Source organism: Lolium rigidum, chromosome 4 (genome assembly GCF_022539505.1).
Source record: "Lolium rigidum isolate FL_2022 chromosome 4, APGP_CSIRO_Lrig_0.1, whole genome shotgun sequence".
Lineage (NCBI taxonomy): Eukaryota > Viridiplantae > Streptophyta > Magnoliopsida > Poales > Poaceae > Lolium > Lolium rigidum.
In genome coordinates, this window is record NC_061511.1 from 222,694,941 (window position 1) to 222,715,708 (window position 20,768).

General features: G+C 48.8%; 2 protein-coding genes and 1 pseudogene across 2 annotated transcripts; all 3 read right to left on the reverse strand.

Moving 5' to 3' along the window:
- Positions 1–7,324: 7,324 nt before the first annotated feature.
- Positions 7,325–8,901, reverse strand: LOC124648309 (annotated as a pseudogene).
- Positions 8,902–15,025: 6,124 nt separating this feature from the next.
- Positions 15,026–16,490, reverse strand: LOC124649574 (cell division cycle protein 123 homolog). Its single transcript, XM_047189178.1, has one exon. The coding sequence runs from the start codon at positions 16,405–16,407 to the stop codon at positions 15,145–15,147; it is 1,263 nt and encodes a 420-aa protein (XP_047045134.1). The 5' UTR covers positions 16,408–16,490; the 3' UTR covers positions 15,026–15,144.
- A 2,611-nt stretch (positions 16,491–19,101) lies between these two features.
- On the reverse strand, positions 19,102–20,532 carry LOC124648310 (F-box protein At2g26160-like). The gene has a single exon (XM_047188097.1). The coding sequence runs from the start codon at positions 20,530–20,532 to the stop codon at positions 19,330–19,332; it is 1,203 nt and encodes a 400-aa protein (XP_047044053.1). The 3' UTR covers positions 19,102–19,329.
- Between the last annotated feature and the right edge of the window lie 236 nt (positions 20,533–20,768).

Genomic DNA, 20,768 nt, shown 5'->3' on the forward strand with positions numbered 1-20,768 from the left:
ATAACCATGGAGTCGAACCGCTTCCTGTCAAACCTCCTCACTCGCTTGCGGGCCTCCGTCCACCATCTCTGCAGATTCCCCGTGGCCCCTGGGTCTATCATCCTTAGACCGGCACTTTGCAGCACCCTGCACCACACCTGTCTCGCATAGGGGCATAGGGTTAGGATGTGGTCCACATTATCCTCCTCCTGCAGGCATATATAACATGCGTTCGGGTGCTCTTGCAACCCATGTCTCGCCCTCCTGTCCGATGTCCACAGGCGGTATCTCAGAGCCAACCATACGAAAATCTTGCATTTCATGGGTGAGAAAGAGCCCCAGACCGGCCTACTCATGCTCCATCTCACGTTTCCTTGGCATAACATCTCATACGTGCACTTTGCCGAGTAAGTTCCAGCCTCCGCACCTTTCCATAGTATGCGGTCATCTCACCAGTAGGTTCAGGATCGAGGAGAGTTCAGGATGGGATTATACGATCATCTCACCAGTAGTTATTGCAAGACTATATATATGAGCGCAATGTTACTCCGATTGATGAAAGGATGGTTTTACCTCCCTGTCGCACGTGCGGCAACACACGCACGCACCCGTGACACACCGGCCGGCTCCGATGGAGCGAGATCGCAGTATTGTAATGGGTTTAGTTGGGCGTGTGCAGAAGACTTCAGATCGAGTAAATGATGTACTCCGTACACCGTACGTACGTGCGGGAAGCAAGGAGGTGTATAGCAAGGAAATGAGTGGAACCCGGAGGGTTGCGTACGTGCACGGACGGATGCGTGTCGTTTGCTCCGTGGGAGTTAAGTCGACCGGGAAAAGCAGCTAGCAGGCGAGCGTCCATGCATGGTGACCGGCCTGGTTTTGAGGTGGAAACGGCAGTAAGGGCATCTCCAGCGGGCCGACGCATTTCGGACGTCTGAAATGTCTGTTTGCGTCGGCCCACGGACGCCATGTGGTTCAGGGCGACCGTTTGCGTCGTGGGTACCTTCAGTGGTGCGGATGGATATTTTTTAGCGGGGGCAGCGTCAAGCTCGCTAATGGTGTTTTACGTCTCGTCGAGGACTGCCGCCGGCGATTAACTGTTCCCGCGCGACGACGGTCGTTTCCGCGCGTGCCCAATACATTGCCAAGTTTCGCCGGGGTTTCGCGCGCGCGGGAAACGACCTGCGCGCCAACGCTGTTTCCCGCCCCGCCGTGGCTATATATGGTGGACACCGGCGGGGGCGACGGGAACACCTCAAGCTAAACCCTACCATCCATCCATGGCCGGGCAGAACCTTAGTTGGGAGCACGTTGTTCAGATGTGCCGCCACCTCCACCCGGAGGAGGAGGAGGTAGTCGCCGCCGGCGTTGAGGCCAAGCAGCTGGACCTGGAGGCGGCGGCGGAGGTTGCGGAGGCGGTGGAGGAGGCGGCAGAGCGCGCCGAAGGGCGCCTCGCGGCGACCAGGGCGGAGATCGCCAACGCCATGGCCGAGCTCGCCGACGCCAGGGCGGAGCTCGCGGAGGCGCGGGCGGCGATGGTGGCCCCTCCGGCGGCCCCACCAGCGGACACCGTCATCCACGACATCGTGGACGACGACGCCCCTGTCCCCGGCCGCTTCGACTGCGCCGACGACCAGTTCGTTCTGGTCGCGTCCTTCGAGACCCTCGCTGGGGACGCCCAGCGCCGCCAGGTGCGGTTGGCGGAGGAGGAAGCCAACAGCTATGCAATCACCATGGCTGGGGGGTTACGGTGCTCCGACCTGGACTCGCTCCAGCGGAGGGGCCCTTCTCCCGCGCGGGTCGAGCAGGAGAACCGGGAGCTGGCGGTCGCCATCACCGCCAGGGACGAAGCGGTGGCGGAGGCGGCTAGGGACAGGGCCCGCTTCGTCACCTAGCTGGCAGGGTTGCAGGCGGTGGCCCAGGCGAAGGAGGAGGCGGCGGCGGTGGCCCAGGCGGTGGCGGCCCTGGCGACGGCGGAGGAGGCCAACTCTATGGCCAGGACAGTCCTGTGGGACTCCTCTCTGGCCGAGGCCCTCGAACGCCGCAGGCGGGACGAGATGTCCGATCGCTGGCGTGCCCGGCATGCGGAGTGCGCGAAGCGCTCGCTCTTCGATGACGGCGCCGGCCCCTCCGGCGGCCAGTAGTAGGCCGTGCGACTGCGCGTAACCGAGGCCGGTGTAGGCCGCGCGACGGCGAGTAGGTACGGCCGTTGTAGTTTTAGATTAACTCGACTAACCATCTCTGTAAAGATGGTCCTTTTGGCCAATCAATAGTAATGAAAAAATATTTTGCTTACCTAGTCACTGCCAACCGGGCCCGGATGCACCCAACGCGGACACTTTCCGCGACCGCGGAGCGTCCGCGGAAACGCAAACCTGACGCATATTTAGGCCAGGTTTGTGTCTCCGCGGATGGCCCGATCACTTTAGGTTACCTCGCTGGAGCAGACCAGACGCATTTCCAATCACGGTGGACGCAAACGATCGCTCAGCGGCCGTTTGCGTCGCGCCGCTGGAGATGCCCTAATTGCATGCAGGCCAGCAGCATCTGGGGCCGGGCGGGCGGCACGAGCTACGTGGGGTTTGATCCGAGATCGATGGAGGAGAGCCAGGCGGCCGGTGCAGTGGCACGCGGTACGTGCATACGCTCGAGAGAATGCAACGCAAGTTGTATCGGTTCACGGATATAACGGGCATGCATCCATGCAATTTGCCCGGTATTCTGCATATTCTGCATGCGTATTTTATTTCGATTAAAGAAATATATCAATACCAAGAAGATACCATTCATACATATTTTTTACCTCAATCTAATGAAAAGAAATTGTCGAGACATAAAAAATACACACGGTTAAAAATATTAAATAAAAAATAGAAAAAGATCCCACCGTAGTGATTAAAGACTTGCAGCAGCATACCCAAACCACCACCAATAATGACAACACTTGGATCGCAAAAGAGGTTTGCCACATGCGATGCCGCGGGAAAGAGAAGGTTCACGGTCATCGTTGCCACCCACCCTAACCAGAAAATAAGATCACGAGTTTCCACCCCGGAGAAACATCTGACCCCTCCAGACAATACCTTTAACAAGAAAACGACAAGAAGCTTGACATTACTACGTACAACCAACTAAGGTTAAACCTAGGGTTAAGAGCACCACTTTCCTAGGACATTTATCACCAATCGCTAGGCACGCCTAAAGATTTGAAGTGGCAATCATTTCCACAAAATAAATTGTGCTCACGCAACAAGCATAGGAAGCATCATCTTCATTGCATCCAAAACCCTACCTCCAACATACTAGTAGTCTCGAAATAGGCACGAGCTATTGAGGCCTTCTAACATTCTAATCTTGATTGCATTGACATCCCCCCCCCCCGTCATCACTATAGTAATCGCGACATATCTGACGAAGATCCGGCTTCACTACGCGCCTCCTTGAGGCCGCACGAAAAGAAGTTTGGCTTACGCTTGTCCGTGTGGATCGCTGACAAAGAAGTCCGAAAAGCCTCGGCTCCCCAGCTGCAACCGCACGCCATGGGGTGGAGGTACATGCATAGAGGAGTCTCCATCTTGGTCGGCACCCAGATTGGCGACGAACAAGGCTATGGGGTGTGGTCGGGGCCGGAATGGGTTCGTCCTGCGACGCCTAGAGCAACACATAGATCGGCTATCGATGGGGTGGGCGTGATGGAGACGAGTAGAGCCAGAAATAAAGAAAAATCTAATCGAGGATGACCCGGCGCCGTCCGCCATCGTCTGGCCTCTTTCAGCGTCGGCCAGGTGATTTGAGCGGCTAAGAGGGAGGTCTTTTTGGTGGTGATGGTGGGGGTTCTCCGGAGTCACCAACGAGGCGACCCGACAGGCTAGGGTTACCCGGAAAAAAGTCAAGAAAGCAACTTGACATGCCAATCCTAACAAGAATTCCACTCTTTCTGGTCATGTCAGAAACCACCTCTTGGAAAGCAGATCGAAAGCCAATCGTTTCAGAAGATGATGACCCGCGTGTCTTGTGCTCCTACGTTCCTGTCCGTCCCCCCTGCTAGTTGGTGGATGAAGAATAGGAGAGAGCTTGAGTAGAAACATGTGTAAATATGTGTTCGGTGGTTGGTTTTTTACTTCCTATGTTTCAAATAAATTTATTTTTAGATACATTCAGATCTAGATAAATTCGCGTCAATTAATTTGGAATTAAGGGAGTATATATGGTGGGCATGGGTGGCATGGATGCCGTTATATTGCTGACTTTACCTGCGCGCATCACCCGTGCAGGTCCCGTTCTTTCCCTTGTCGCGCGGCAGTGCTAAGTGGTCTCAAGTACGAGACACTGCTCAGTCAGTATTAAAAAATATAAAGAAAAAATTCTGCGATGTACACCGAATCAACCATAAGGACTAAAATTGCCTAGACATGACAAGAAGTGTAGAATTTAAATATGATACATAGCCTCTTTCCACCAGTTCGAATTTAATTTTAAACAACTTAATTAGTGCATCAATTTTATAGTGTCAAGGTGTTTTGAGCGGCTAAGAGATGGGTTTTTTTTTTTGGTTGCGGTGGGCGGGCTCTGGAGTCGCCGAGAAGGCTAGGGATAAAGAAAAGAGATGTACGAGTATAGTTGCACGACTGAAGCGCATACGAAGTTCGGGTATTTGGTTGTATATTCGGTAGGCATGCATGGGATGGGAGGCGTGGATGGATGCCGCCATTTTGCTGACTTTGCGTGCGCGCGTCACCCGTACGTGCCGGTCGATCCGTTCTTCTCCGGCCTTGTCGCGCGGCGCGCGCATCCGCCGTTTCCCCTGGCCGCGCACACGAGCACACGCTTGTCTACTCTAGCGTGCGGGGCACCCCTGGCCTGCGTACGTACGTGCGTGCTAGTCCAGTCCAAGCCTGCAGAGCCGGTGCACGTATCGCCCCGTGAGTGGCTCTGCCGGCCGGCCGCTCTGGGACCGATAGACACGGCCGGTGGAGGAGGAGAGGAGTAGGATGCGTGTGCGTGTCTTTCTTCAGTTATTCTCTCCTCCTGCTTCCCTTCCGTCCTTGATATGCTTCCTCTCGCCATGGATTCCAGCCGTTGCATGCGATGCATGGTCCATCCATCTATCCATGTCCATGGACAGCTCAGTAACGTCGTCCAGTGCAACTCCCACTGCACCACCATCGACCCCGTACGAGGGAGCAAGCTTTCCCAGAGGAAGCATCGGCAGGGCAGCGTGGGCATTAACTACTCACCGTGGTCCATGGCAGCGCTGCCCCCTGTCGGCGGAGCAGAGGAGCTTCTCCTCTTGGCTTTCGGCCATGGCCGCGCGCATGCAGCAGAGGCAATGCGTGCATGTGCATGGGGAACGCACGTACGACGACTAGCTAGGCGCGCGCGTGGACGTACGGAAGCCATGGAGGAATGACCAACCTGGGACGCTCATTCAAGGCGCCCGCGTCGGGAATCTCTCTGCCTCCGGACCTGCCGCTGCCGTGCCAGACGCGCGCGACCGTATTCGTATTCATGGAGGAGGCATGCAGCAGAGAACGCTGCCTCTGACCTTCGACTGAAACGAGATCATCCATTTCTAGCTTGGGATCGACCAAGTGTTACTTGGATTAAGGAGCGAGCGAATCGATTCAAGAACTGGAACTCGCCGTTGAATGTTTTTGGGTGCGCTCTATTTTCTTTCTCGATAAAGAATGCTTACTTTTTATTAGATTCAAAACTTTACATCATGTAGCCTCAGCAGCGGCCCACACAGCCGCAAAGAAAGAGGACAAGTAACGAGGAAGAAAATTGTTCATGGCCGCAAATTACACGCATATTTTTTAGCATTAAAAATCCTATCATTTCTATATAGCCATAGCGACCATAATAAGCTAACCGATCCGCATTATGACCCTATCCATGTGATCTATGTTGTGCAACAAATTGCCAAAAGAATCAGCAACCAAGATACAGGCTCGAGGCCACTTGGATGACTGGTCATATACAGTGCGCAAATGTGCATTGGAAGAACACGTCATGAAGACAAAAGCAACACTTTGTACTTCCTTGCCAATTACGGTTTAATCCTAAGTGGCGCTTTCATATTGCAAATTTGTTTATTATTTATGACTAGGGCATCGAATGGGCTAATGCCTTGTCCATAGATTTCACCGAGAATTTATCATTCTCATGTAGATTCCATCGAAATTTGTCGTGGCCACGAGATAGATGGAAAAAAGCCAACCCCTCTTGGTAAGCATGCCATGTCGCAAGATCGTGCACCAGTTAGATCCCGTCTAAATGGCACGTTTGGTAGGGAAGTTCACACAACTATGTGATTGTGTCACCTTTGTTACATGCGCTGTTGTACAAGGCTGAATATTGTTTCCGTGGAGAGGCATTTTAAGCCATTAATCCTCCAAAAAACGAATCACTAAACCGTCCTTACCGTGGAAAGATCCATAGCGAAAAAAGTGTTTTGGGTGCGCATAGATGCTACTACTACTACTGAGCATGAGTTCACAACTCACACGCTTCCTGTTAACTGGAGAATGAAGCATGGGTGGATACGAACTGATGATCAATTGACAATGTCATGTCAGCCAATGAAGCATTGCAGCTATCGTCAACTGCTAACTACCACATGGACACCATGGTCTCTGCAAGTGTACTAAATACTCCCGGGAAACATGGCCACACAAGTATTGGAAACCGCTTACCTAGCCGATCCATCTGATCCAGCTCCAAGTTTCTCTTTTCAGATCTACCTCCAAGTTTCTTATACCTTGAAGTATTGTGGCACCCACGTACTGGGCTAGTATTACTCCGTGGTCCGTACGTGATACTACTATTTTTTGTATGGTGACATGTAGAGAAATTTATACGAGTATTGAATAAGCAGAGCAGACACGCATCAAATGCTCTCACGTGCAGTCCAAAACCACACCTGCACTTGATTCTAGTCCCAGTACTATACTCCTCTCTGCTCCATGCGTATCGATCTTTGCATTACAATGTTTCTAAATGGCTTTTCGAAGTAACTACGTGCGTGTTTCAGGTCCATGGTTAATCCACAGCACGGAAACCATGGTTTGTCAGGTAGCTCATCACGTAGGCATAATGCATGCATGGCAACTTTGATCTATGTCCCCTTCGATCAGTGAAAGGGACTAGGAAATTAAATCCGATTGCGTAGCTAAAATACTCTGAAGGACTCAGTTCAGTCAAATGTCACAAGCAGCAAAACTCTACAAGGTTCATCATCACAAGCTCAATATGATCACAAGATGCATGGCCACTTGAGCATGAAACAGACTCTAACACTCCTGATTTAGTTACTACAGGGTGACAACGACCACCAAGCAGTTCTCGCATAAAACAAGAAGATACCACCATATACCTAAGATAACAGACAGATAACAGCGCTACATTTTTACCATCATTCATCGGTACAGCAAAGGTATGCATCTAACAGCCTTCATAGTGGCACCATAAGTTCAGACCAGCACTGATGCACGTCAATTGACAGAAGTTAAGATAAATACCAACACAGCATTTTGAGGCTTGCTGGGGAACCTCTGAACAACATACCAAACATCATACATACCACAGTCAGATAGATAACCTGTGAGCAGTTTGCAACGATAACCACTGATTTATAGCACGGTCAGATAGCCTGGGAGAAGCTTGCATAGAAATAAGAAACAACACTATGTGCACCTTCTTATCCGTCCTGAGGAAAGAGCCATGCTGCCAGATCCATCTCCTTGCAGCGCTTCCAGGACATCTTTGGATGAGAAGAACGGACCGCGCCAGATCTGATATCATAGGCGCTGCAAGAACTGTACTCCACATCGTAGAGGTAGTCCACACGGTTCTGCTCGTCATCATCCAAGAACACAATGCGATCGCCCCACAACTCGTTGTACTGGGACACTGACATGGCCCTGGAGCACCTTCGCCCTAGAAACAGCACCTGGTCGTCCCCCAAGGTCGACACCTTGACCCACCGTGAATGCTCAAAGTCAGCCTCGAAAACCTCAAACTCGCTCTGTCCAGCAACAACTTCACCGCCGACTCCAGGTCGAACAAACCGGCACCAAATCGCCCTGCGTACCATAAGCAGTGCCCCACACGATTCAACCAGGTAGATCTTCTTGCAGGGCATAATGTGCCCCTCCACGGGATATGGGTACCATGGATCACCCTTTATCACTTGTCCAATCCGAGAAACCTGTGGATCCCCAGTTCTATGGTCCTCGTTGATGTTCACAACAAGTAGGTTCTCATCATCAGCGATAGCGTAGAGCTTACCCTGGTAGAATGCCATATCTTCGAACCCCTTACACCGATCGTACGCACGTACAGACCACGACAAGGCCCCTGGCTGGCACATCAGAATCTGACTGGTGTGTCCAATGCCGACCAGTGCAGCGACAAGGTTTGGCGAGCACATAATTAGCTTACTTATGTGCAGCTTCTTTGATTCATTGATATGCAACCAAGTGACGTAAGGAGAAGCAACTTTCTCCCCTCCCTCGTCTGCCCATTTAGCGACTGCATTTGGAGGCCGGAGTCGGACACGGGAGAGAGCAGGGAGCGTCACGGTGGCCCTGGAGAAGGGGTTGACCAGGAAGCATCCGTCATCGCGCGGAAAGACGAGCCAGCTGCCGCAGACGCTCTTGTACTCGGCGAAACCGCAGCCAGGAAATGGAACAACTTGCTGTAAGGGTGACTGTAGAAGGTGCCGTCCGGGAGCGCGAGCAGTGGAAGTGGCAGTGGAAGGGGCTGCCTCGCAGCGGTGCGCCACTGCGGGCACACAGCGGCGAAGCGGGCGCGGTCGGCATACGCAGGGAGCAGCCCAAGCACCAGGACGGCCAGGTCCATCGGGATTTCCGACCATGATGACGGTGGCTGCAAGTGCGGCTGCGTCTCTTGTGCCATCGGTTCTGCAAACCAGAAACAAGCAGGCAACAGTATCAGCAAATGATCTGCTAAGCAATTCCCCAAATGTGGTACTGGGTTTTGTTTGGAATTCAGGAATAAATGGTTCGATACTGACAGGAAAGAAATGCCTGGTTTAGAAAGCAGTCTTAGATTATTTTGGTAGAATACGAAGGTCTCGCTTTCATACTTTGACCATACAATCCTTTTCGCGACAATTTGGATTGCTTTGTGAACTGACCGAGTCACTGATGCATGGAGTTTGGTATTTGGAAAATAGGCAGTTCAAATATGATGGTATACCTACTAAGTTTGGACTTTGGAGTATGAAAGTTAATGGTCCCTCCGAACAATTGCTCACCAAGAACACCCAAACCATGCAGGCTCCAGCTGCTCCCCCAGGGATGGATTAAGAGAGCCACTAACCGTTCTAAAATCCTACTTAAACTCGCCAGGTCAGGCAATGCACAATCATGCAGGTTGCCACCACAGACGCGCGCATAATCACTAAACAGCCAAAGTTACCCAACGAAGAGGCATTGCGTCGAACAGTCGGCGTGCGTGGCCAGTGGAGACAACGCCGACAGAGAAGGGAAGAGAGGGGACGTGATCCCCCGGAGGAGAGGAAGGCGGAAACTGCGTATGTAGAAGCAAGAGATGGGTAACAGTACGCACCAGCGCTGTCCCGGTGTTGCTCCATTTGCCGCCCGTACCGCGCCGGCGAGGATGCCGCCCGCTGCTGTTGCGCTTGAAAGGTTTCTTGAAGGGAGTGTGACCACTGACCAGGTGTGCAACCGCCGAAGGCCCAGCCAAGCTGTATGGGCCGGGCGCTCGCTCACTGCCAAACAAAGACTCCCGCGACCCTTTCAGGAAAAAAAAAATATGATTCTCAAAAAACATATCAATTCGACCATATGAGTAGGTAATTACTTTTTTACTACCCCTGTCTATAAAATATAAATACATAGGACAACACAAATCTCAAAGAAAATTCAATAGTCTAATTTTTTTCTTCAGTTACAACCTAAGTGTACTTTGGTAAATCTCAGTTGCAGCCCTTTTATAACTAGGAAAATCTAAGCTGCAACCCAATTATAACTGTCATGTCAGCACAAATCACGAGGCAAATCTAATGACTAGCAATTTCGAATCATTCAACAGTGTCTTGGTAACATGCATAATTACAATCTCTTTGAACTAATTCAACCATGCAAGGAAGACTCGCACTCACTAACACCCCCCCCCCCCCCCACTCCACACACAGACACACTATGACCAAAACTAGCAAGATGATGCGCCACAAAATTTCCAATTCTATTTACTTTTTAAACTTTATAATCCGGCAGGAGAACCAGCAGATCTCTGGTTTCTGAGAGGATAAATGACAAAGGCGACTTGCTTGTGTCCTTCATCTTCAGATTGCTCACTTTCTTGAATCACAGGGATAGCTTCAACAGGTAAACTTCGGTTCCTTCTAAAATTGCAATTGCTTCTGCTATGTCAGCTGAATAGCTGATTTTTTTTTTGAACAATCAGCTGAATAGCTGATTGACAATACGGTACTGTTCCCCACGCTGAAATCACCTCCTTTCCTTCATGGTCAGCTAGGACAGCACCACACGTTCCATTATTTTCTTCATGAGAGAAGCCCAGCGTCGACATTGAGTTTGTACCAGCCGTCCAGCCCTGTACTTGTTTCGTCCAGACTGTATGTGGTTCCTTTGCTTGCTGTGGCATACCATCACCAATTTGGTTCAGTGCTTTCTTCCCATGTCCACATTAAGCTCTCAATTTATAACCTGCCTAAACAAAGACAAATAGGATTGGATAAATAAGGCTCAGCTCAACACTGTATTTTCAATCGCCAAGATCGAGTTATTCTTAGATGCCGAGATCGCCACCATAAGAACATTAACTTAGATTTTTTGGTCATATTTTTACCTTCTATAAGAAGGTTCATGCATGGTCAAATAAAACATTAATGACATCAAATATTTTTTTACACAAGTTGTATTTTTTTAATTTAATGTTGTCAGCGTAAAAATATGCTAGAGTGTTAGGTTATATTTGTTCTAGAAAACCAATTTAAGAAATATTACCTCTAAAATTACATAAATGGATTAATTACTGGTGAAACACATGAAAAACAATAAAAGAAATTTAGAAGGAACAAAAAGTGAAAGATGAATAAATAATACTCCCTCGGTCTCGTAACTTTAGTCAAAATTCAATGCTTGCTAAGTTTGACCAAATCTATATATATATAAATGCACATGATGATTTACAATAGCAAATCAATATCAATAGATCCATCATAAATTATATTTTCATAATGTATTCAGTCCATATTGTAGTTGTTGATATTCTCTTCTATATATTCGTCAAACTTGGTAAGTTTAGATTTTGACTAAATTTATGCACCATGTATTCCAGGAAGGAGAGAGTGATAATGGATCAAAAAAAAGGATAAAAGGTAGGAAAGTAAAAAAGAAAGACCGAGCAATGAAGCTATTGATAATTCTGTGAAGGCTTCAAACTACGTGGTACCAGCGAGGCGACAAGGAAATATTATAGGTACTACTGCGAACACTGGTGTTAACAAGGAAAATAGTTTGGACTGCAACAAAAGTACTTGAGTTTTGATCAGTGCTAGTGAAACTGCAGTACAAAAGGTAGGAAAGTTACATTTTTAACTTCGGTTTAGTAGGTCTAGCAATAGTGAACAATATAATAATACGAGACCGCCATGCCAAAGAATCAAAGATAATGCACATTTTTACGATCATTCATCGACGCAGCAATCGACCCAAGAGTTGAAAATTGATGCAGCTTACAGCTTTCACAGTAGTATTAAGTAGTAACCACCACAGTAAGTTCAGACATGCACAAATACAAGGCACTTAGAAGAGTAACGAAGTTCAGACAACTACTACAAAATGTCTTATATTTAGTTAAAGAGCTTGATGCAGTCCTATCTACTGCTATTGATAATTCTGTGAAGGCTTCAAAGTACGTGGTACCAACGAGGCGACGAGGAAATATTATAGGTACTACTGCGAACACTGGTGTTAACAAGGAAAATAGTTTGGATTGCAACAAAAGTACTTGAGTTTTGATCAGTCATAGTGAAACTGCAGTACAAATTGTACCGAAGCAGGAGGTAAAGCCCAGGTTTAGAACTCCGTGCAGGTATATAATGGTGGGCCAGATTGCCATTAGCTACTGTTTTACTTTCCTGCAATACATGGTGTTTTTAAGCTAGCGTCATGGGTTGGCCTGAGATGTAAAAGGGGCAGCCTGCTCATTTGTTCAGTCCCAGATTATAGCAGTCCAATTAGATGAAGAGTCCGTGTCAATCAAGTGCTTGCATGCACTTTTGCCACTATATAAAGGCTCATACGACCATGTAACTAGGGCAGACTTCGTTTTTGATGAAGATAAACCGGAAAAACGACAGGATGGTGCGGGGGCCAAGTTCTGTGTGTATGAGTTGAGTATCGATCGAGATCTTCTTGGTCAGGAAATTGGAGCATCAACCTCTAATTTTCTGCTGATTCCTAGAGGATCGCCCACATGCTACCTCGCCGTGAGGGTGTCTGTGCAGTTTCCGTTTGGTTTGCATCTCCTATTTTTGCAAACTGGGTTAATTACTAGTGAAATCAGTTCTGCTTTGGCTGATTGCTGTGAGACTACGAGGGAAGGATTACTGACACAGCTCCTAGCGACTTGATTAAATATAGCTCTGGTTGCTGCCAGCTGATACTTTTGCACCGTGAAAGACAGGGAACAACACCGCAGCGTCAACTTGACTAGCTACGCCATATCAGAGGTTGTACGTACTAATGCATTTCACAACCTTGTTTGTACGGGAACCAGTGAACACCATATAAGTCACAGTCAGATAGATAACCTGTGAGCAGTTTGCAACCTCTGATACCTGGGAGCAACCTGCATAGCAGTAACAGTATAACACCTTCTCATCAGTCCGAGGGAAAAGAATTGCTGCCTGACGCATCGCACAGCTTCCAGGAAACCTCTGAATAAACGTTTCGGACATTACAAAACCTATTTCGTGAACAAGGCTTGTAAAAACTAGTTTAACTGCAGTAAAGTGAATCAAAGCACCATGCATATCTTGCAAACATGGGAAGCAGTTAGTTACACACACGTACCTTGAAGAATAACTTGTGTCGGGGGATGTGTAGATAAACTCTTATGGACATCTCACACGGATCAGGATCTGCTCCAGCTTCGGAAGTGGCCTTTCAAAGCTTCATATGGCTTAGCAAGCAGAGCTCAACTCTGCAAGTGTCACACTTATTGCAAGCACATAAAAAACATGGGTGTGCAAGCAGTCGTACCGCACCAACGTACCCTAGACCACCTACCTAATGGAGCTCCTCCCCGTGCATCTCGCTGTAGAAATACATATCAAGGACAACGTACAGGTATTATATGAAGTCATCTCGGGGACTAGACATACGTATATACATACTCAGGTTGCGTAAACAACTAGTGCATGTCTGTACTATTCCTTGTTGATCAGGTAGATGCATGGGAATATATTTCTGCCAAGCATCTGCAGATCGATTTTTTAGTGTGGCTTTCTTATCTGAACTATCTATTGATTTATTTCTTATCTGAATTCTCTAACGACTGTCAGCTACATGTTATGATACCAAGGCTAGCTGCCCCTTGCCGACCTCGACACGCGTTAGCACCCGCTGGCTAGCTTCATCTGAATACATACTGACAAGTATTCTATAATGCCAAGGAGATATTAATGACGGTACGATATGCAACTGAGGCTAACGACTTAACGAGAGTCTAGAGACAAGAGTGTTACCTCATTGAGTCAAAACACGTCTTTAAATCTGTTGCTTTGTAGTTACTTCAATGTATCCCTCTGGTTCAAGTCCAAGCCTGCACCGTAAAACAAAACTTATTCAAGAAGTAAGATTCAGTAGTAATATGCCAGTGAATAATTCCTGTGCAGCACTAAATCTACCTTGCACATAACCGAGGTGCTCATCTAAGCATGCTACTGCATGCATTCACCTGCCATTGGCTGCAGGATACAGCTCAACATATCTTCAGAAAGAACTCACAAATTCTTCAATTATGGGACACAAATTAAGTCAATTATGCAGGTCAATGATAATGAGTGAATCAGGATTCAGGCATTGCTGAGAAGCTGAGAAAGTGAGTCTCTTAGCTCCAAGATATTATTTCTAGTAACTCTCTTGAACCCTTTGGCACATAATTAGCGCACAAAAGTGCATTGCACCCTCAGCAATAACTGTACCAAAATAACCATCATAATTCACTTCAGAGAAAAAAATCATAATACATGACAACAGGCCTACACAATACAACTCGTAAGCTTTGTGTTGCATATATGACCTGCCTACTGTCAGTAGATCATAACAGGGCCTGTTTTGCCCAATTTAAGCTTTAGCCTCAGTAAAATAAGGTTAACAAGTTAAGTGAGGAGTTAGGACAAAACCGCTAGCTTATTCGGCTTAACATTAAACAGAACATCCCTAACATAACAGAGTCAAAGCAAGTTAATGGGCCTCAATCCTGCAGGACGTCATGACTTTTTAGTTTGGTGCTCAAATAGATTTAGGATTACTGATACAACTCTATAAGACAATGGACACCTTACAGAATAAGACTACTTGGCCAGCATTTGGTGAGAGACAAAAGAGAGAATGAATGACATGTAGTCCCCTATTTGGTGATGTGGAAGCCACATGGTGAATACTGAGGTTAAATTCAGTCCAAGGGACCAAAACTTGACGGCAGTCAAGAACCAAATGCTATTAAGAGTACAGGGTCCTAAACTGCACCATTTCGAGTTTGAGGTTGAAATATGAACTCAGGGCAGAGTTTAAGGTTACAAATGGACTTTTTCCTTTAATGAACCAAAAACATGCTATGATAATCGTCTGAACTGTCAGTTTAAATGCCAGATACATGGATAGATATAACGGAAGCGAGTACAGATGAAACAGCAAAGGAAAAGAAGGAGGTGTGTTCATGTTTAAGATTTGATCCATTGCAGTTTCAGCCATGAGCCACAGACTTCCAGTAAAAATATGTTTCTTCAAGTACCCAAAGATTACAGAAGTCACAAAACGGCACACCCGTGATTTGCATAACAATCTGAAGGAAGTTGCTACTTCTAGAGTTTGATGGATGGAACATTACCAAGACTCCAAGAGCCATCACTTTAGTTGTTCACCTACTGGAGTCCTCACCCAACGTGGCCATCTGTTTGCTGAATTCATTGTCAGCCCTCTTGAGGAACACATCCCAGCCACTCCCATCTCCCCAATCCAGCATATCATATGGCACAGCTGTCATCAACCCTGGCCTCACTGCACCCTGCTGCATCACCACTCTAAACTCCAGCTCGTCCTCTCCTCGCTGCTCCTCCTCAAGCTCCTCCCACGTAAACAAGAGTGGCAAGGTGTAGCCACCCCAAGGATTGAAATCGATCAGTTTCACCCGGCCATCGGCTCTCACAGACACATCAAATGTGTAATTCTCTGCAGCAAACTGTGGCTCCACTACATCCTCGAAGAAATCCTCAATCATCGGCTGCACCTCCACCCTCCACCGAGGCAGCGAGGGGTAGTACGCCGAGGGGTCCCTCTGCGACACGCCGACCAGCGTTCGTCCCCGCACGAAGCAACGGAACTCTGACTCGGGGCGGAGGCCCGGGTACCACTTCCGGAGCGCGAGGTAGTACTGGAACCCATCATCCACCCAGGTGTCATTGTCATCGCTGCTTTCTGATACATCAGTGTCTGCAGCGGCAGACTGCTTGCCTCCCTCATTGTGATTCACGCTGGGATCATTTAGAGAACCAGAACCGTTGCTAATGATGCTGCCATTTGGTGGAGCACTTTCCCCGGCGGTTGCTACTGATGCAGCATTCCGTCGAACACCAACCGCGCGAAGGAAGTCGTGGCAGGAGGAACGCGCGGAGGCGAGGTCGTGCGCGATGCAGTCGGAGGCGCGGAGCAGCATGGCGACCTCGGCGAAGCAGGTGCAGCGCGCGGTGCCGTCGGCGGCCATGAAGACGGCGTCCTTGGGCGCGCTCCAGTTGAGCTTGGGGAGCGCGGCGCCGCCGAGCTCGGCGATGGCGGCGTCGAAGGCGGTCTCGAGGTCGGGGAAGGCGGGGCGGAGCGGGTTCTCGTCGTCGTCGCTGTCGTCGTAGGAGTCGAAGATGAGCTCGGAGGTGTCGCGGTCGAGGAGGGAGACGGGGTCAGGGAGGTGGGCGTGGATCGGCGGGAACGGGGTGCGGCCGGAAGTGGTCGCTGGGAGGAGGAAGGGGAGAGGGCTGTCGGGGGCGTCGGGGTCGGGGTAGGCGGGATTCCCGGCGAGGTAGCGGAGGAAGGCGGCGGGGAGAGGGATGATGAGGGTGGGGACGGTGTGGCGGCGGAACGTCGGGTACCACTCCTGGATCTGGCATCGGAGCAGCTCTTCCAGCAGCATGTCCGGCGACCTCCTCGGTCACGGATAGGTCGACTGGTTTCGGCGTTGTGTGGCGCGGCGGCGCTGGTCCTTGTCGCCGCCGTGCGCTGCGCTCGTGTTCGCGTTTTCGTTTCTGGGTGTCGGGTGCGAAATTCAATTCCTTTTTTCAACTGGCACTTTATTACTCGAAACACTGACCTTTGCATTACTAAAATGCACATGGGCCTTCACAAATCTGAGATAGTCTCGAAAATTGAAATAAAAAGGGAGGTCCAATCCACAAATTATGCTAAAAAAAATATCCCTAGCCTTCAACCGTGTACGGACCTCCTCTGTAAAGAAATCGTGATTCTCCACCCTTTATAGAGGTGACCATAAACGGAGAATACCGGTACATCTGTACATAACCTACAAAAGTAAACAATTTTTTCATTAAATATTTTTTCATTTCTGCACAGTCATAACGAACATAAAATAGAAAGAGTTTCCACCCTAATAAGCGTTCTAAACCTGAGATCAATAACATGAAACCAATTACCGAAGATATTGGCGACACTAGGATACAGATTAGAAGCTACTTGGATGATTGACCATATAGTTCTACCAAAGCGGCATTGGAGAATTAGTGTTTTATCGTCTAATTTTGATGACAGAACACACACTGACTGCTTCCATGACAATTACGCTTACCAAGATTGTCTTTAGTTAGGATTACCCCTCTACGCAAATACCATCCAAAAATCTTAAGTTTTTAGTGGTATTTTCATCTCCCAAATTTTTTGTTATTATTAACTTATATTAGATTGGATAATCACATTGTATAGCGAGCGTGCGAAAACCTTCTCATTAAGATGTAAGTTCCAAGAAAATTCATCGGGTCCTACCGAAAGTTGAATAGATTCCAAATAATGAAGAACAATTCAATTCCTATATGACGGACGCCCCACGTCTTTTGGACTGGCAGGCCGGCCCAGTAAGTCGGGGCCCAGATTAATTGATGAACTGTGGCTAGGAAACGAACGACTGAAGGAGCAAATGAAGCTAGCGCTCTGTTTTTCAGCGCCGACATTGGGATCGATCGAGTGATTTTAGGTTCTGGAACTGGGAGTTCTAGGTGCTTGGGAGTCCACCGAAGAACTGGAACTGCATGTTCAGTGTTTTTCTTTTTCAAAACGGAGGCAAAAGTTTTACCTCAATCCATTAATTAAGAAGAAAGTGCTCAATTTTTAGGAGAAAATCGGACGTAAACCAACAACACGCACTTAGCACCCCGGCCAACCTGGCCAACCTAGCTACCCACACGAAGCACATACGCCATCAAGGAGAAAGACCATCGTTGACGATGTCATCGAGCGTCATCGTCGTCACTCCTCCACGAGACAGCGATTCCGACTTCACCTTAGACAACCGCCACCGAGACCCTCGCCGCAAACGGCATCGGAACCCAAGTGAGCCTATGCCAAACAGTCGGCCCCCAAGCACGTCGAGGAGGAGGCAGCTCCGACTTCAATCGTGACCTTCGTAGGAGAGGTTGCACACCTTGCACCGACGCAAGCACCAATCAAGTGGCATCGTTGCCACAAGTCACCTCGCAACTCCGACTTCACCATCATGGCAGGGGTGACGAAGGACATGCTGCAACTTCGATCCGCTCACCATTGTCATCGTCACCACGCAACCCATAACGCCAACACCATCCAACTTCTACGGGTCCCTCCGAACTAAGCAGCTCCAAATCGATGCCCTCAAGAGGGAAGACGACACAAGAGTGCCGCCATCGACCGATCACCATGTTCAGTGTTTTTAGGTGCGAATAGATACTAGATACTGAACATGAGTCCACCAGCTTCCTGTTAGTTAGTAATTGGAAACTGAAGCATGGATGGCTGGATCTGATACAACTGATGATCAATTGGTTGACCATGTGCCCATGTCATGTCAACCAATGAAGCATTGCAGTTTTTTTTTTTTTTTTTTTTTTTTTGCGAATGAATGAAGCATTGCTAACTAGCTCATCCATCGGATCCAGCTCCCAGTTTTACACGCCTTGCAGCCTCACCTACACTTCTGCTGAACAAAAACAATATGGTACGGAGACATGTAGAGAAAGAAAACTAAACTAGTAGTATGAAATAAGCACCAAATGCTCTCACAAATCCACACCTACACTTCATTCGACTCCTAGTACATATCAATCTTTGCATCTACACGGTTCCGAGTTAACTACATGCGTTCGCGGTCCATGGTTAATCCACCGCCCGCAAAACATGGATTGTCAGGTTGGCTGACCACGTATGAATGGCAAGTTTGATTTATACCGACTTTTTCTTTTCGAATTGATTTATGTCGAATTAACTTTGAATGCACAGATAAAATACTCTGAAGAACTGACTGAAGCTAAAAGTTCAGTCAAACCACACAAGCAGCACAAGTGCACACGGTTCATCACAAGTTAGATATGATCACAACATGGCAGCTTGAGCATGGAACAATCTAACACTCCAGAGTTGCTTGCTACAGGGTGAAAAATAAAGATCACCATACAATTCTTGCAAAAAAGATAACAGACAGATAAAGAGCGAGGGATACATCCATACGAATATACGATCATTCATCGGCACAACAATCGCCACAAGAGTTGAAAACGGATGCAGCTAACAGCTTTCACAGTAGTAGCAAGTACTAACCACCACAATAAGTTCAGACAAACACTGATGCACGGCACTTAACAGATTAACAAAGTTCAGATAAATACACTACTGATGCATCTCACGGCTTGTTAGCGGTTACCACCGAACACCATACCACCATAGTCAGAGAGATAACAACATGTGAGCAGCTTGCAAAATAACCACTTAACATTCAACATCTATGCCGTTTTCAGATAAGCTGGGACTGGGAGCAGCATGAATAGAAATATCAGACTAGCAGTATAACTCCTTCTCACCGGTCCTGAGGGAAGAGCCATGCTGCCAGATGCATACCACCGCCACGCTTCCAGTATATGCCTGGATAGCCTGAAGTGACACAGGTCACACAGTGGAATCTCAAATGATAGGTGCTGACACAACTGTTCTCGTCCTCATAGTCATAGTCATCCAACTCGTCGTCATCCAAGAACAAGATTTTATCACCTGGGAAGTCATACTGAGACACAGATACAGCCCTGGAGCACCGCCCTAGAAACAGCACCTGGTCATCCCCAACGGTCGTCACCTTGTCCCAACGTGAATGCTCAAAGTCAGCCTTGAAAACCTCAAACACGCTCTGTCCAGCAACAAGTTTACTACCTGATTCTCCAGGAATGCGGCACCAAATCGCCCTGCGTACCATCAGCAGCGCCCCACATGATTCAACCAGGTAGAGCTTCTTGCAGGGTGTAGTGTCGTCTTCATACGCAACTGGATACCAAGGATCACCCTTAATGACCCTACCAATCTTTGAAATCTGTGGATCGCCAGTGTTATGGTCCTCGCTGATGTTCACCACAAGGAGGTTCTCGTCATCAGCAATGGCGTAGAGCTTTCCCTGGTAGAACGCCATGTCTTCGAACCGCTTACACCTATCATATGCACGTACTGACCACGACAAGGCCCCTGGCTGGCACATTAGAATCTGAGTGGTATCTCTGAAGCCAACAAACGCAGCAACAAGGTTTGGCGAGCACACGATTAGCTTACTTATGTGCAGCCTGTTTGATTCTCTGATTTGCATCCATGTGGCGTAGACTGGTTTATCTGAATCTGTCCGTTCAGCGACTGCATTGGGAGGCCGGAGACGGACGCACGAGAGAGCGGGGAGCGTCACGGTGGCCCTGGAGAAGGGGTCGACCAGGAAGCACCCGTTGTCACGGGGGAAGACGAGCCAGTTCCCGCAGACGCTCTGGTACCCGGCGAAGCCACAGCCAGGGAAGCGGAAGGGCTTGGTGTAGGGGGGGCTGTAGAAGGTGCCGTTGGGGAGAGCAAGCAGCGGCAGCGGCGGAGGAAGGGGCAGCCTCGCGGCGGCACGCCACTGCGGGCACACCGCGGCGAAGCGGGCACGGTCAACGTACGCGGGGAGCAGGCGGAGCACCAGGACGGCCAGGTCTTGCGGGATGGCCGACCACGACGGCGGTGGCTGCAAGTGCGGCTGCGTCTCCGGTGCCATCGGTCCTGCAAACAAGAGCCAAGCAGGCAATATTATCAGCCGACATATCATCCTACTCCGGCAAAGGCGCAAAGAATGACGAAGCAGCAAAAGTTTTTCCCGCGGGGCGAAATCCTATTTCGAGGAGTTTTCCCGTGGAGAGGCATTCCGTCGAACACATTGTATGCACGGGCAGTGGAAACAGCGCCGACCAAGAGAGAAAGGGGGGAGTGACACCTCCAGAGCAAGAAACGGGT

Coding starts and splice junctions, on each gene's coding strand:
- LOC124648310 (XM_047188097.1), bottom strand. CDS start 20,532: ATGGCACCGGAGACGCAGCCGCACTTGCAGCCACCGCCGTCGTGGTCG.
- LOC124649574 (XM_047189178.1), bottom strand. CDS start 16,407: ATGCTGCTGGAAGAGCTGCTCCGATGCCAGATCCAGGAGTGGTACCCG.